Raw genomic sequence first — 17,648 nt, 5'->3', positions numbered from 1 at the left:
GTATTCATGAAGCTAATAAGCAGTTAAGTTCGTCTTCTCTTCATCCCTCTTTATCTCGCATCTCTGACCATATGTGTTGATAGCGATAGAAACTCGAGTATTTCTAAGTCTTCAAAAGCTGTCTGCATTCAATGGATTTACTGGATGTGGAATCTGAACAACTTTAAATTGTCCCAGAGAATCTCCTGGAGGATCATGTATGCCTGGAGAAAGACTTAAGATGCTAGTGGGTGACAATGTAAACTGGCAACTTGTGCTTGCAGCCCAGAAAGCCAACCATGTCCTGGTCTGCATCCAAAGCAGCGAGACCAGCAGAGCCAGGGAGGAGATTCTGCCCCTCTGCTCCTCTCTAGTGACACCTCACCTGGAGTGCACAACACAGGAAGGACATGGATCTGTTGGAGCAGGTCCAGAGGAGGCCACGGGGATGATCTGAGGGTTGGCACAGAGAAGTGGTGGCTGTCCCATCCCTGGAGCTGTTCCAGGCCAGGTTGGATGGGGCTTTTGAGCAACCGGATCCAGTGGGAGGTGTCCCTGCCTGTTTAGGTTAAGTAGATTTATCATAGAGTCATAGAATCACCAGGTTGGAAAGGACCCACTGGATCATTGAGTCCAACGATTCCTAACACTGTTAAACCATGTCCCTAAGCACTTCATCAACCCGTTCCTTAAACACCTCCAGGGAAGGTGACTCGACCACCTCCCTGGGCAGCTGTTCCAGTGCCCAATTACTCTTTCTGTGAAGAATTTTTTTCTGATATCCAGCCTGAACCTCCCCTGGCGGAACTTCAGGCCATTCCCCTTGTCCTGTCCCCTGTCACTTGGGAGAAGAGCCCAGCTCCCTCCTCTCCACAACCTCCTTTCAGGTAGTTGTAGAGAGCAATAAGGTCTCCCCTCTGCCTCCTCCAGGCTAAACAACCGCAGCTGTCTCAGCTGCTCTTCGTAAGACTTGTTCTCCAGACTCCTCACCAGCTTTGTTGCTCTTCTCTGAACACGCTCCAGAGCCTCAACATCCTTCTTGTGGTGAGGGGCCCAGAACTGAGCACAGTACTCAAGGTGCGGTCTCACCAGTGCTGAGTACAGAGGGAGAATAACCTCCCTGGACCTGCTGGTGACCCCATTTCTGATACAAGCCAAGATGCCGTTGGCCTTCTTGGCCACCTGGGCACACTGCTGGCTTATGTTCAGTCAGCTGTCAACCATTACCCCCAGGTCCTTCTCCTCTGTACAGCTCTCCAGCCACTCTTCCCCGAGTCTGTAGCACTGCATAGGGTTGTTGTGCCCCAAGTGCAGGACCTGGCATTTGGCCTTGTTAAACCTTATGCCATTGGCCTCAGCCCAGCGGTCCAGCCTGTTCAGATCCCTTTGCAGAGCCTCCCGACCCTCCAGCAGATCCACACTTCCACCCAGCTTAGTGTCATCTGCAAACTTGCTGAGGATGCACTCAGTGCCTTCATCCACGTCGTTGATAAAGACATTGAACAGGGCTGGACCCGGTACCAAGCCCTGGGGAACCCCACTTGTAACTGGCCTCCAGCTGGAGTTAACTCCATTGACCACCACTCTCTGGGCCCAGCCATCCAACCAATTTTCAACCCAGGAGAGTGTGTGCCTGTCCAGTCCAGAGGCAGACAGTTTCTGAAGCACCATACTGTGAGAAACTGTGTCAAAGTCCAAGAAGACTACATCCACAGCCTTTTCCCCATCCAGTAGTCCAGTCATTTTGTCATAGAAGGCGATCAGGTTAGTTTGGCGAGATCTGCCTTTTGTAGAGCCATGTTGACTGGGCCTGATCACCCGATTCTCTTGTATGTGCTTCATGATAGCACTCAAGATTACCTGTTCCATGACTTTCTCTGGCACTGAGGTCAGACTGACAGGCCTGGAGTTCCCTGGATCCTCCCTGCAACCCTTCTTGTAGATGGGCACAACATTAGCCAGCCTCCAGTCTAGTGGAACTTCCCTAGTCAGCCAGGACTGCTAGAAGATGATGGAAAGGGGTTTGGAAAGGACATCTGCCAGCTCCTTCAATACTCTTGGGTGGATATCTTATCGTTCAGAATATCCATTGACATTCTCTTCCTTATAAAACTCAGATTCAAAGTAGAAATGAAGGACAGAAATGTTTAGGATTAATTGATCACCAAGCAACTTGTCTGCTTTTCAGTATTATTTAAGGCTGCCAGCAGACCTGGGCTTTGTTCCAGTTTGTCCTCTTATACCAGAGATGCTGGTGCTAGGAATTAATTGCTTGAGTACATAGTTATGGAAGCAGAAATCAAACACTGATGTGAAGATGGAATCTTAATGCAGTTATTTTAATTCCAGTTCTTCGGAACCACGGCCAGCTGGCCTGGAGGAGAGTGATCAGTCGTCGATGTCTGGAGAACAAGGAATGACTTTAGATAATTCAGGCCCTAAACTTCCAGACTTTGCAAGCAGGCCACCAGGTAACGGAATTTTTCTGTGGATTATCTGAATGTATTAATTATAGGAGATCTTTTATCTGATCTTTGTGATGGTGCTCTTTTATTTGTGTTATCCTATATTCAAGTCCAGAGCTTTTTTTCCTCCTAGTAACTAATCGGTACCATTGTTTGTCTCCTCTGAATTAGCTCAAAATGAAGAGGTGGCCACGTTCTCAGGTACCACCCTGCTGATATTGTCTGTAAAACTGCAGAGTTACTCAGCAGTAGCATAACTGATAGAAAGTTCTGTGTTTCTGTCTATAGCACAGACTCATCCCTTAAAAATTCAACTTTAACTGACAGCAGATTTTCTAGAATTAAGAAACAGAGTTTGCTGTTGGCATTATCCTTTGCATGTAGGGAGGATTAAATCCAAACTCTGTGAAGGAGTTTATATTATAAACCCCACAGGTGGTTCTTAGCACTGTTTTTGCCAAAGTATCACATGGCAGATTGTGCTTTGTACACTAGAAAACATCAGATCTGTAGTAGGTGAGCTAGTCTGTGCACCACAGAGCTGTTGAACACTTAATTTTCTTTGAGGAGTATTAATTAGTGGAAGTCCAACTCTGCATTTGTAAGTGAAAGGAAAGCCATGGACAGTTGCAGAGACTTTTCAGGTGGCGTGAGCCTGGAGTAACAGCTAATAGTTGCTACAATACACTGAGATCTCTTTAATTCAATATGATGCAAGTCATTCGTGCGTTAAGTAAAAATATCTAGAAGAAGGAATAAAATCTTTCTCCTTATTTGTAAAGCCTGTTTCATTATTGTGGTTCTCACATAGGATAAACGGGCTCCCTGCGGTACTTTCTCTTTGTCCTGCTTGTTATGGAAGTTCTGCTTTCTCTCATCTGTGTTTGGTTTTAATGAATGTATCATTTTGTCATCTCAGGTTATCCATCTCAGCCAGTGGAACAGAGACCACTTCAGCAGGTGCCACCTCAACTCATGCCACACGCGCAGCAACCGCAGCAGCAGCCGCCACCACAGCCACCGCCACAGCAAGCCCAGGCACCAGCACAGACACCGCAGCAGCAGCAGATGATGATGATGCTCATGATGCAGCAGGATCCCAAATCAGTCAGGCTTCCCATTCCACAGGGAGTTCACCTACCTAGAGGGCCTCTGAATCCAGATGCTCAGCGCGTGCCGGTGCAGCAGAGTGGTAACATGCCAGTGATGGTGAACCTCCAGGGTCCTGGATCAGTGCCTCCGTCTCCTGACAAACAAAGAATATCCTTGCAGGGCAATCCTCCTCTGGGGAATAACACAAGAAAAATGGTTTACCAAGATAACGTACAGAATCCTTCCAGCTCACCCCTCAGAGAGGTCCCATCAGTATCCTCCCTTCCAGAAGGAGGTGGAGCTGAAGGCCCCCCAGCATCAGGAGCTCAGAATAATTTGACGTCTCATTTAGTAGTTTCACAGAACCAATTAATGATGACGGGACCCAAATCTGGACCATCCCCACTTTCCGCTGCCCAAGGGGCCAGTCCCCAGCAGCAGTCTAATGCTCTGCCTAGCACTCTTACTCACCATTTTCCAAATGTTGCCACCCCATCCCAAACTTCAAGGCCTAAAACCCCGAACAGAGCGAGCCCAAGGCCGTACTATCCGCAGACTCCAAATAACCGTCCGCCTAGCACAGAACCGTCAGAAATTAGCTTGTCTCCAGAGAGACTCAATGCTTCTATAGCTGGTCTGTTCCCTCCCCAGATCAATATTCCTTTACCTCCCAGGCCTAATCTTAACAGAGGATTTGATCAGCAGGGTCTTAATCCCACGACTTTGAAGGCCATCGGACAAGCCCCATCCAATCTCACAATTAACAATCAGTCCAGTTTTTCTGCTCCACAGTCACACAAATTGGAAGGCATGGTCATTAATTCAGGAAAACAAACCAACACTGGAGGAACAAAGAGAGCAAGTCCAAGCAGCAGTCGAAGGTCCAGTCCTGGGTCCAGTCGGAAAACTACACCAAGCCCTGGCAGGCAGAATTCAAAAGCAGCTAAACTATCGTTGACAACTCAGCAGAATCCCCCTCTCTTGCAGAACATGGACTTACAAAGAAATATGATGGCTGGTCCCTCTTCTTTGCCAACACCTGTGACTACAAGTTTCCAAAATAACAACATGCTAAGTAATCAGAATCCTGCAGTTTCTGTACCTGCTGTGACTGGTATTCCTGAAGACCATAAAGAGAGCCTTAATGTGCAACAAGATAGTGAGATTCAAAGTGCACAAGGTGTTCAATGTAATAAAGACCAGCCCAATATTGAACTAAAAGGGATCTCTAGTCCAGAAATGAAAATATTGGTTCCAGAAGACCAGTCAAAAAAAGACGGGCAGGCCTTGGACACCGGTAAGCTTCCAGTCTTTGAGGAAAGTAAACCCATGGTATCTCCAGCTATGAGGGAGGCACCAACTTCTTTAAGTCAACTCCTTGATAATTCTGGAGCTCCTAACGTCACAATTAAGCCCCCTGGGCTAACTGGGCTTGAAATGGCACCAATAGTCAGCGCTGGTGAGGAGCTGAAGAAGGTGGCTGTCATTCCTCCACTGCAAGAGTCAGCCTCGAGCAAAGAACCATCTAATTCACTTAGCTTGCCTCAAATTAATGAGCTGTGTTCAAATCCAGGGCACCAGGAACTCGTAGAAACAAACTCAAGCATTGCACAGAGTGGTCCTGCAGCAATGCAGAGGCCTGTTAGCTCCTCTTCCATTTCAGGTTCCTTACCACCCAACCAGATAACAGTTTTTGTAACTTCCAACCCTATTACATCTTCTGCTAGTACATCAGCATCGCTGCCATCTCACTTGCAGCCTGCGTTAGTGTCGACTGTTGTCACCATGCCCAATGTGGGGAACAAGGTGGTGGGTTCTGAGGGACAGTCAGCACCTCAGTCTAACACCCGCCCACAGTTCATCACACCCGTTTTTATAAACTCATCCTCAATAATTCAGGTTATGAAGGGCTCTCAGTCAAGTACGATTCCTGCAGCCCCGATGACTTCTAACTCCAGTCTGATGCCTCAGTCAGTTGCTGTTGTTGGTCCTTTGCATTTACCACAGAATATAAAGTTCTCTTCTGGGCCCACTCCTCCCAGCACCTCATCCGGCAGCCCTGTTTCCAGTATCCCCACCAGCAGGCCGCTGGTTCTTAATCCCTTGACACCTCCTGTTCAGCAGCCTTCTCCTGCTACAACTTCTTCCAATGCTTCTTCGCATCTTCCTGCCCAGCAGGTCAAAGAGTTCAGCCCAGAGGAGACTTCTCAAAGCGGTGGTATGAGTGACCAGTGCTCCATCACAGCAACACAGTCGGGTCCTGTTGTTTCACCTCTTCTTACAAGTAGCCCGGGGTCTGGGAACAGACGCAGTCCTGTTTCGTCGAGTAAGGGGAAGGGAAAAGTGGACAAGATCGGCCAACTCTTGCTGACTAAAGCATGCAAGAAGGTCACTGGGTCCCTTGAGAAAGGGGAAGAGCAGTGTGCTCTGGATGGAGAAGCAGAAAGCCAGGGACTAGAAACGTCAGCTCCAAATAGTTCGGGAACAGAGCAATCACCAGCAGAGCTCGATAATAAAACTGTGCCACCCCCAGCACCCAGTCTTATAAAACAGAGCACTTCTGGGCCTGGCAGTTTGAATGTCAGCACTGTGGCTGCTGCTCCTGCCTCCACGTCTCCGGGCATCTCGACAAGCACTCCTCCTGCAGGCGCACTGTCGGCTGTCGCCCCTCCCGCAGCCGCAGACCCTGTGCCGGCAGTGCCGAGCACTAATGGCAGTACCCACGGTGCTTTGCCAGCTGAGCAAAGCGGGGCCGGTGCGGTGGAGGAAAAAGCAGGAGCTCAGCAGGAGCTGCCACAGCGTACAGGTGAGTCCAGGGCTGCCCCACAGAGGTGGAGCAAGGAGATCGCCTTTGTGATCTCCCTGGGTGCTTTTGTCTGTAAACAGACACTGTAGGCAAGGCTGACAATTGCTTTGTTTCTGAGCGGTACACAGGCTTGTATTTCACTAAGATTCAGGTTTCAGATGTTTTACTTCAGTTTCCATTTATTGCATAAGTGGGGTATTTGTCATGAAGATACAATGTGATAATACAGAAGTGACCATGTAACTGTTAGAAGTGTGGAGAAAAAGTATATGTATCAGTAGTGACAGGAGTAAGGCTGAGACAAAAGACAGGCTGAGAGAGTTGGGGCTGTTCAGCCTGGAGAAGAGAAGGCTCTGGGGAGACCTTAAAGCAGCTTCCAGGACTGAAAGGGGCTCCAGGAAAGCTGGGGAGGGGCTCTGGATCAGGAAGTGCAGGGACAGGATTAGGGGGAACAGTTTGAAGCTGAAAGAGGGGAGAGAGAGATGAGATCTTAGGAAGTGTTTTGCTGTGAGGGTGGGGAAGCCCTGGCTCAGATTGCCCAGAGCAGTGGTGACTGCCCCATCCTTGGAGGTGTTCCAGGCCAGGTTGGATGGGCCTTCGAGCGACTGGATCCAGTGGGAGGTGTCCCTGCCCATGGCAGAGAGTTGGAATTGGATGGGCTTTGAGGTCCCTTCCAACCCAAACCTTTCCATGATTCTATGATTGTAATCTTTAAAGGTGCTTTCATACTCTAGATGTACTGGTGTTCTGCCTCAGTCTTGCCAGAGACTTTTTGTAACTTATTTCAATGTATTGTCTTAATTATGATATTTTTACTTAATCCTAACAATAGTAGTTCCCTCTTTGAGTAAGCATTATCCTGTGGGGAAACAGCTTATTAACATCCAGGAGGAAAAACACCGAAACCCCTTAAATTTAAATCCTAATTTCAGAGAAATAGCTGAAAAAGTGATTATAAGTGAGTCACACCCAATTCAAAAACATAAAATAGCTTCCCCTCTGAACTCTTTCTTCCTCTGCTATTTTAATTTAAGCATCTGACAGGCAGACATTGTCACTGATTTGTGACATTGCTGTTATTTCTTCATGCCATTTTTAATCTACTGAAAATGGTGTGGAACTAAACTCCCCCTCTCGAAGTGAGCAGTCTGTCTGGCTGCTGTGCTTTACACTATGGATTTAGGCAGAAAAGAGAATCCACAAGAAGTCAATGGAACTGAGACCTTCAGCCTGACTGTGACATTCCCTCTGGCTGTTAGCTGTATCTCGTAGCTGCCTGCCACTAGGAAGCGCTTAATTCAAGCTTCACAGAAGGAATTTGAGTTTGTTAGGAGAAAAATGGAAGTGAATGTTATTTATTTAAACAGAAATGTTTGATTTTTTTGTCTTCGTGTTTACTATCACATGTCAGAGAAGACTATAAGGCATTAGCCCGGCAAGAATTGGGTTTCCATCTTATTTTTTAACTTGGCTGCCTAGTAAATGCAGAGTCACATCATCTTATTGCCAAAAGGAGCCTCTAGAGTATATCTGCAGTCTTGTAATTGAGTTGGAAGAGTGAGGGCATTGATTCATTAACAAAGATGCTCTTTTTTCTCCCAGAACATCTGTTGAGCATTAAACTGGGACACTAAATGCTTTAACTTCTAAAGCTTTCCTTGATTTCCTGATCTGATGGAGAGCCGATGCCTTTAAAAATCTAGTTCATGATACTTAATTTCCTCACTTACTCTGTGTTTGGGCTAGTTTTGCCAAAGTTGTTTTTTGCACTGACACTGTGTGTGGTGGGGAAGGTAGGTTAAAAATTGCTTCTGTAAATGAAACACTGCAGTGAGTGGGCAAATGCAGCATTTTGTGATAGCATCCCTATTGCACAGCAGGAAATTCTTGTGACTCCCTCTGAAAATAATGCTTTTTTCCTCCGCTTTTATTCTAGCACCCTCTCAACATTTAACACAGAAAAAAAATTCAGGTGCAACACCAGAAAATGCTGTTTAAAGAACAGATAAATCTTACTTCAAAAAGCAGAACACAGGGGAACCAAAGTCTTTATGTTTGTAACTCAGAATGCATTTTAAATAATTAAGTTTCATATTTAATGGTCACTAATGTGCTTGGTAGTTTGGGGTTGGTTTTTTTTATCAGTCTTTGTGCTCTTGGGACTGCTATTCTTGGTTATATGCGCTATGCTTTACAAATCTCCGAAGCCTTCTTGGAGATTCAGTGTGGCAGCAAGTAAAACACATGAAAATCCCCAGTGCAGTTTGTAGCTATTCAGTCAGAAGCTGGGTTTGCAAAGAGACGTGTTTGAGTTAAGGACAAGCAGTTTTTTCTTTTATATGGGACACTTCCGAAATATCTCCAAAAGCCATGCTGGGAGTGTACATTTGAGAGCTGTGGTTCCTTTTCTTCTGTTCAGCTTGTAATGAACCCTTGGCAGGGTCAAGGAAGGAGCCTGGCAGGTGACTTTTTGCTGTTGCCACCTGTTATCATGATGTTTCACCATCAGTTCTGTGGTGGTTTAAAAAAGTCATTTCCAAGATGAGTAGGGAAAACAGATAGGCGTGGGCTTGTGCATGGAAGTGCCAGTCTTCATCAGTTTGCCACCTCCACTATGATTAGAGCTAGAGCTTTCAGAAAGAAGAAGTTGGGCTGAATTTGAACTTCCACTTAAGCAAAGGGGTTCCTGCACCCTGTTGATTTACATCAACTCACTGCCTCCATGAGTTGCTGTGGCTGTATGAGGGATTCCTGCTGGGGAGGGGAGGTGCTGACACCATTGGTTTTTACTATTGGATGTTCTCCCTGCTCAGTTTTGGGGCAGGAAGAGGAAGAACTCCTACATTGTTTAGTCAATTTTTCTTTTGTACCCAGGACCTCTGTTTTCCCAGACAGTGTTGTGTATCCTTGTTCAGAGGAGTTACAACAGTACACGTTTTAAGGGGGTTTTACCTGAAAGGGACAGACAGTATCTCATTTCTTATTTTTTTTACACGCTTACTCCTTGTGCATGCCCTAGCGAACCTAAGGTATTAAACTGGTCTGTAAGGCAAAGCCACAGTTTGGTGTCCCGCTGTCCCAAAGCCTGCGGAGTGTTTAAGAGCGAGATGGAGTACAAACGAACAGCAAGTTAATTACACTGTAGTGATCATCCCAAAACCAGTAGCAGTTTCTCAGGAGAGGTGCTGTGTTTGAGTACAGATGTTCTGTCTCTACAAAGGATCTTGTGGGTATGGGGAGAACTAAAAGATGGACAGTAGAACGATTAGAATTAGTATGCGACGAAAGGGAGAGCTGTCTGTGGGGTGAAGACTCAAAAGGAAACGTTCTCTGTGTGTATAAAATCACTGTGAGAGAGAGAGCAGGTGGGGCAGACATCTCTTTACATCCTCTTCGGGGAGATGTTACCCGATTCCGTAGCAGCATAACTGGCTTTAGAGAATTGTCTTCCTCTGCTGTGAGAGGTGGTTGAGTCAAGGCAAGATTTTACCTACATAATAGATCAAGATTAGTATTTTTAAGGTTTAAAACAAATAAAACATAGGAATTTTAGGTAATAAACTGTCTATAATGGAACTTAAGAAGGGGAGACGACTATAGCACTTGTCAGGAAGTTTCTCTGCAGTTTTCTTCTCCGGGTTTCCCTTTAACTTTAGCTTACCTGTCTTGGCTGGGGCAGGCCAGAATTTGAAAGAGCATGGGCTGACGTGGTACCTGGTTTGATGTGATTGCTTGCTTTGCTTGGAGAGAAACAATAGGGAAGGGAAGTTTATTTTTCAGACCTAACACATAATGAAAAAACTGTGAGCTAGTTGTGCCCTGTCAGCAGGTACTTACTTCTACAGCAGACTAAAATTATCTCTTTCTCTCGTAGAACTTGAAACAAATGCTCCGGTAGCGGCTGGTCAAAGGTAAGGAGATGGTTTGTGTAGATCCAGAGTAGATGTAGCTTTCACGGGAGGAATTTTCTTTCTCTTTCCTTCAATTGCACAACTTCTGCTACTGCTTTTCATTTTCTTGCCCATATCCTTTCAGTCCTGCTAAGAAACGGGGCTACTTTCAAAACACTGCTGAAATGCAGAATGTAAGGGAACATTTTTCCCAAGTCTGTCTTTGTGATTACAGCAGTGTTTCCTCTTATCCTTTCAGGCCTGAGTGTTACGTGTCCTGGAAGGGACTTGGTGATTCCACTGTTCGATATTTTCTGAAACCATCAAAACCAAACCCCCAAAAGCCTGCAGCTTAGCTGTCAGGTACATTTTTGTTTTCTGAAAGCAAGGCTTTCTGAAGTTTGTCCTTCTGCCTTTTTCTTCAGATTGCCTCTATGTTTGCTTGTTGACACTTTGCTGAAACCTGATAGGAAAGGCAGGTAGAAACTTCATCTTGTCCCGATCCATTCAGTAATTGAAACATCAAATTTAAGGTTGTTGTGTTCTGTTAGAAGAAAATATCGTGTCCAAGATCTGTTTATGTTAAATTCTCAACCCACCAGGCTCTTAAACTTGGTCTGGGCAGCTGTGGTGGCAGACTTTTGTAAAGTTTTTGTAGGGCTATGAAGATGATCAAAGGGCTGGAGCACCTCCCACCCATGGACAGGCTGAGAGAGTTTGGGATTGTTCATCTTGGAGGAGACTCTGGGGAGACCTTAGAGCAGCTTCCAGTTCTGAAAGGGGCTCCAGGAAAGCTGGGGACAGGCTCTTGACCAGGGTGTTCAGGGATAGGATGAGTTGAAATGGTTTTAAGCTAAAAGAGAGGAGATTGAGGTGAAATCTATGATAGTGAGGAGGCGCTGGCCCAGGTTGTCCAGAGAGGTCATGGCTGTCCCATCCCTGGAGGTGTTGCAGGCGAGGTTGGATGGGGCTTGGAGCAACCTGATACAGTGGGAGGTGTCCCTGCCCATGGCAGGGGGGATTGGAACTGGATGGGCTTTAAGGTCCCTTCCACCCCAAACCGTTCCATGATTCTATGATTTATTTTGTATCTGGGACAAATCCACGTGCTTCCACATTCTCCTCTACTATGTGTTTCCTTGCTTGGGAAAGCTTGACTCTCCTTTCACTGATAAACTGTGTTTGATTTCAGATATCTGTTACTGAATGCTATGAGTATTTGTGGTAGTTTTTCATCTCAGAACAGGACTTCCCTGAAGCAGCAACTCTGTAGTGGACCTCTGACACCCAGTGCTGCTCTGGGTTTTCAGGCAGTTAGGGCAGCCTGTCTTGAAACCTTGCAAGTGAGAGAGCAGGAATTGAGTTTGCTTTCTCCTTTTGCATTATCAGCAGAATCACTTATTTGAGGAATACTTATCTTTGAATTCATGGGATGTAAGCTTATCTTCAGAAACTGCTTAGTCCTCGGCAATTGTCTGGCGTTAATGCGTGGAGGTGAAAAGGCCAAAACCCCAAGATGAGTTCACAGGGTTAAGAGTGATAAAATGAAGGAGGAGTTTAATTTCACGGTGCAGAACAGTACTTATTGTCTTGGTGGTAAGAAACACTGATTTCCACACTACCTAAAATTATTTTTTATGGCAGAAAAAGCTTTCTGTTATTAAAAAAATAAGATTTTAGCTTCAAGCTTTAAAGCCTGAAGAGAGTTTGAAATATACCTTCAGCTTTTTAATGTGTGAAAAACTTACTTGGATGAATGGAGTGAGGCAAACAAAAGCTGGGGTGCTCCCTGGAGATTTCACAATTCCTCCTCGTGTTCCTCTGCAATTTCAACTTGATATTCCCGTATCATAGCAGTCTCTAATGTAACCTGTTTGCTTTTCCTAGACTTCAGTAATGGTGGCACCTGTGGAAAACAGAGCAGACAATTTATAATGCATCTAATTTCTTGGTCTTCTAATGTTGAAAATATTCTCTTTGAGGACTTCTCAATTCTGTATCTTCTGATAATTTTTAATAGAAATGGACTATACTCTGGCTTACTCAGGTCATTCTTCATCTGATAAAGCTTCTGGTATCTCTAGCATTTCATATCTTCAGTGCTAATAGTCCAGAACTGGTACCTCTGTCGGTCCATCCTCCAGCTTGTCTGAGTTGCGTAGAAAAAACCTTATCCTTCTTACACTTCATCAGAAATATTTTGTCCCACTTTATTAGTAATGAGACAAAAGAGAATTGTGAAAAATCTAAAACTCCAAACAGAAGAAATTCAAGAACAGAGGATTCTGCTGCTTCACAGGAAACTGTAGAGAACGGGCAGCGCAAGAGATCTTCCCGACCAGCGTCAGCATCCAGTACTGCAAAAGGTAAAACGCATCACCATCCTTTCTCTGGAGAGGGCAGGAAGTAATGAGCTTTCACAGTCATAACCCTTTCCGTAACTGGATCCTAATGATGGTTTACGGCCTGTAAATGTTGTGTGCTTTTAGGTTTAGATGCAGGTTGGTGTTGAAGTACTTACCAACATCTGTACTGGTAGTAAACTTTGTATGCATTTCCTGTTGTTAAGTTAATGGAACTGGTTTTCTCTAGCGCTCACCAGCGTAGCAGTTGGACAGCTTGCCTGGGGAAGCTGAATTCTCTTGGCAGAAATGTGTTTCCATTAAAAGGACTGTACTCAAGTCAAAAGGTGACTTTTCTGTTTCCTCAGGCCTGAAAGACCCAACACAAATGCTTAAGTCTGCTCAAGTGCACGGTCAGCTCTTGCTAAGGCTGTGGTTCAGAATGCCACCAGGGTGGCGGCCGTCAGCGTCGGGCAGTGCTGTGTGCCAGCACAGAGCCTCGGCTGCTCTGTCCGAGGAATTACCGCTGTTAACCCACAGCATTAGCAGTTGCTGATGTGCTTATTTCAGGCTGCAGTCTCTTAACAAAGCTGCAGCAGGTGGCAGAATGCGCGGCCCGTGGTGCCACTCTACATTTCCTCAGTAACTGTGTGAGCTCCGTATGTTTAAGGGTCAGGAACATTCTGATGGATGAAAGGGTAGAGAGAGACCATCAAGAGGCAACATTCCACCAGTATTTTAAAGATAACATCCAGAACAAAAAGGTATTAATTTGTATTAAAATAAAATCATTATAAAAGGAAGTCAAGTTGAATTCAGCAACCATTTTCCATAGTGAAGATACTAAAGTTTAATGGTAAGAATATTTGCATTCAGAGTTTCGGAGAAGACTTCCAGCCATGCATAATTGTGCAATGGCTCCCAAAGATTATGCGGAGGGACCTGTATGCTCTGCACTTGGTGGCTGCTGAATTTAATTAAGTTTAATTCTTGTGGCAGGATTGTGCAGAAGGATCTAAGTCTGTATTGTGAAAATAAACTATCTTTCATGTTGGAAAATTGTGAAGCCAATGTAAAATGGATTTGGTGATTTGAGGGGATCTGAAACGCGTAACTACCCCCGCTGTAACATATAAACCTAAAGATGACAACCAGTGGCACGTCAAAGCCTGAACACGTGGGAACAGGAAAGAACATTGAATTTAAATGATACCGGAGCTCACTTAGGGGTTTGTACTGGCTTTATTACTCCTTCACCTCTGTAAACCCATTGTTTCTGAAACAACACACCTGGAACTGCCACAGTACCTTAGGGTTTTGCTTGAAAACAAAGGTCCAGCATACCATAAGTAGTAGCCTGGGCTGTGATTCCCTTATCTCCATGGGAGCAGCTGCCTCCTGCCACACTGTAGAGAGAATGAGCAAAACAAGGCTGTTGTGGAAGAGGCGAGGCTGGAGGATGAATGCGGGAGTAACGAGATTTGCCACTTGTGCCTACTCTGTTCCACATTTTTATGAGTGAATCCTCACTCATAGTTTAAGAAAGCTCATCTGTTTTGTGTGCTCCTGGCCTCCTCCCAGACTTCTACAGTTACATTATCCGTGTCCTGAGAAACTTGTTAATCCATATTAGAGCGAACGCGGGGTTGGGAAAAGAGTTCCTTTCCAAGATAGAGGCCATTATAGAAGTGGCAACTGGGAAAAGCTTAAATATAGCAGGGAGAGAGAAGTAGACTTTAGTCAGTTCATGTAGGAATTCCCTTGCTAAGCATCACGAGAGAGGAGGCAGAAGAATAAGAGGAGAGAACACAGGGAAAGTCAGCCTCACCTGTATGTTCAGGGCATGCTTCCCTGTTCACGGTCGGGCAAAAGCAGGTGAGGGAGATGCTGATGGTGCTCATGAAGGACTGGAATGGGTCCTTACCACTAGTGACTGCTGCCCCATTCCTTCCCTCAAACACAGACATCAGCAGCAGTGGGGATGGCTGTGGCTAGTGCTTCTGCTGCCCGAGCTCCTTAAGAGTTAACATCCTGCTTGGAGGAAACTCTGGCAGGAAACTGGAAGTGGTGCCTGCTAAGATTTACCACTTCTGCAAACTGGTGCTGTTCCGGTATCTTCACTTTTTGAAGCACCTCTCCAGCAGAGGCTGCTTCAGTGTTTACTGTAACTGCAAGCTTGTTAAATTTTGAAATGTCGATGTTTTTTATTACAACATTAGCAGCGTGGAGTTGCACCATCACTTTTCTGGGTTTAGACGTCTTCGATGTTCTTTCGCTTTTGACTCTTAATATACACACAGCTCGTTTGGAAAACTTTGTAAAGAGCCAAAGGGGGGCTCTTTTACATTGCAGCATTTAACATTTAACATCACATTTTAAGAAAGCTAAATCTGCAGATACACCTGGTCCTTACTTTTTTATTTGTTTTGAAATAGAAACTTGGTAAGTGCACTGAAGATGTCATCCACTGCCCTTCTGGATGTTCCAAGCAGTGCTACATAGTGTTCTGTGCTCTTCTGCGCAGGCTGTGAACAGGGATGTGCACTGAAGGGACTTAGGTTCTACTTGCAGACTTCCCAAGGACACATCCAGCCAGATTCCTAGCTTGCTGGCAGGCTCCAAAATATCCTCCTACGGAATTTATAACGCTGTCTCTGTGGTGGTTGGGGCACAGTCCATGCCTGAGCCAGTGCTGCTCTTCCATGGAGACCTCTGGAGTGGTCGAGCAGTCGTGGCCTGGGGGATCCCAAGAAGAGAGCAGTTAAAAATAGATGACTCTGAGTTTTAAGGCTGTTATATTAGGACTTCATAAATGCTAAACTTGCTTGGAAGAGACGCTCGGAGGAGCTTTGTGCTGTCTCACTGCTGTGGGGCAGAGGGTCCCTTGGGGTTAGGGCTCAGAAAAGCCGGTCCCACTTCTGTGGAAATCCTAGTTTCCACTCTAGTGTGGTTTTGGACAAACGAAAGGGCGGTGTGTGCACCCCTGGGGAATAGCTTACCGACTCCCTATCCATGCTTTCTTTCTTCTCTTGATTTCAGAAACGAGTGCCAGTGCAATGCAGTCAAAAAGAAGAAAATCCAAGTAAATTACTGCATGGAAACAGGAAACTTGTAAATGAGTGTGAATTTACCAATAGCGATTTTGAGCTGTGATTTTTCTTTTTTAAACAGAATTCTGTACAGTGAAGTCATTTTAATATTTTACTGTTCCCAATAAATGATTTTTTTTCTAAAAAACTGATAAATAGATATAAAAACTGGGTTCTTTTAAAACCCCCTGGATTTACAATGTGCAGTCCAGGGTCAGCACGAGGTTAACGCATTTATATGGAACAGAAGGGGAGGGGAAGACAACTGTAAATTTCTTTGTTTCCACTTTTCATAAATCAGAATACAGGGTTGTCATTTTTAGGTATGAAAATAATGTATTGTGCTGTTGTTTAAGTACTGTATGTGAATAGCAGTAAGCGGGTTTCTAACAAACCCTGTCTCATTTGGAAATGTAAATAATTTTATTATATAGTAGAGCTGATGTATTTGTTGTAGAAATGGACCAGTGAAACTAAAAAAAAGAACTTAAGGGTTTGTACAATGTGGAATCCCAATAAATGTTATTGTCCTACAGTTTGGATTGTATTATTATTAACAGCAATCATTCCAAATGGGAAAATGGAAAGGATTATTTCAAGCTCTATGCCTGCAAGCTCCTTATACGGAGCTATAGGAAGGAATTCGTTGAACCACAAAGGAATTAACTGGTGCAGCTTTTCTAGCACAGAGCTGCTTTTGGGATGTCGGTGATGGATCCATGGGGAGGAGACCCAGAAGACAGTATGCCCCACAAAGGAAGCTGCTCAGCAGAAACACACAGCAAAAATGTCATATTAAATGGCATGACACGTTTCAGGAAGTCTTCAAACCATTTAACATGATATTTTCTCTGGATGACTGTACTGGTAGGAATGCACGTGGGAATGGGGTGGCTTCTTTCCAGGGTGCTCTTGTGGTGAGAAACTGAGAAACAAGCGTTTTCAGAGAGCTGATTGCTTTGTGCACAGACAAATACTTCTACCTTTTTTCTTTCCTTACAGAATTACAAGGACAGGCTGAGAGAGTTGAGGTCGTTCAGCCTGGAGAAAAGAAGGCTGTGGGGAGACCTTAGAGCAGCTTCCAGTGCTGAAGGGGCTCCAGGAAAGCTGGGGAGGGGCTCTGGATCAGGGAGGGCAGTGAGAGGAGGAGTGGAACAGTTTTCACCTGAAAGAGGGGAGATTGAGATGAGATCTCAGAAAGAAGTGTTTTGCTGTGAGGGTGGGGAGGCCCTGGCCCAGGTTGCCCAGAGCAGTGGTGGCTGCCCCATGTGTGGAGGGGTTCAAGGCCAGGTTGGATGGAGCTTTGAGCCCCTGATCCAGTGGGAGGTGTCCCTGCCCATCGCAGGCGGGTGGAACTGGATGGGCTTTGACTTCCCTTCTGACCCACACCATTCTGATATTCTATGAATTTAAAAACCATATTTTTACATATCAAAAGGATGATTAAATATAAATTGGCATTAAATATAAATTGCCAACTTTTATAATGACAGAAATTGCCTGGACTTCCTAGTGGGGAGTTGTCATGGGGGCCCCACAAATAGCATTAGTTCTTTTAGGGTTATAGATGTGGGATTATAGAACATAGAATCAGAATCATTAAAGTTGGAAAAGATCTTTCAGCTCATCCAGTCTAATCATCATCGAAGCCCCACCACGCCAGCTAACCTCTGTCCCTAAGTGCCATGGCCACACAGTTTTTGAACCCCTCGAGGGATGGGGGACTCCACCACTGCCATGGGCAGCCTCTTCCAGTGCTTCACCACTCTGTCCTTGAAGAAATGTTTCCTAAACCAATCTAAACCTCCCATGGCACAACTTGAGTCTGTTTTTGCTCATCCTGTCACTTGTTGCTTGGGAGCAGAGCCCAGCACCCACCTCACCACAACCTCCTTTCCAGGAGCTGCGTGCGAGAGTGATGAGGTCTTCCCTGCAACCTCCTCTTCTCCAGGTTAAACAGCCCCAGGGCCCTCAGCCGCTCTGAC

At 45.3% G+C, this 17,648-nt stretch overlaps 1 protein-coding gene across 5 annotated transcripts in view; it reads left to right on the top strand.

The window, feature by feature from the left end:
* Positions 1-16,190, top strand: part of NCOA6 (nuclear receptor coactivator 6) — a 48,218-nt gene extending 32,028 nt beyond the window's left edge. For 2 of the 5 annotated variants that reach the window (XM_054081336.1, XM_054081332.1), the window contains 5 exons: positions 2,329-2,450; positions 3,364-6,342; positions 10,217-10,253; positions 12,450-12,598; positions 15,614-16,190. In XM_054081336.1, the coding sequence (XP_053937311.1) occupies positions 2,329-2,450; positions 3,364-6,342; positions 10,217-10,253; positions 12,450-12,598; positions 15,614-15,660 (3,334 nt within the window). In that variant the 3' untranslated portion in view covers positions 15,661-16,190. Of the gene's footprint in view, positions 1-2,328; positions 2,451-3,363; positions 6,343-10,216; positions 10,254-10,491; positions 12,599-15,613 lie in introns of those variants that run through there. The other 3 variants (XM_054081334.1, XM_054081335.1, XM_054081333.1) reach the window with 3 other exon arrangements.
* Positions 16,191-17,648: the final 1,458 nt, after the last annotated feature.

The sequence above is a fragment of the Cuculus canorus genome, chromosome 16, assembly GCF_017976375.1.
Source record: "Cuculus canorus isolate bCucCan1 chromosome 16, bCucCan1.pri, whole genome shotgun sequence".
Lineage (NCBI taxonomy): Eukaryota > Metazoa > Chordata > Aves > Cuculiformes > Cuculidae > Cuculus > Cuculus canorus.
This window is presented reverse-complemented; position numbering and strand designations above follow the sequence as displayed.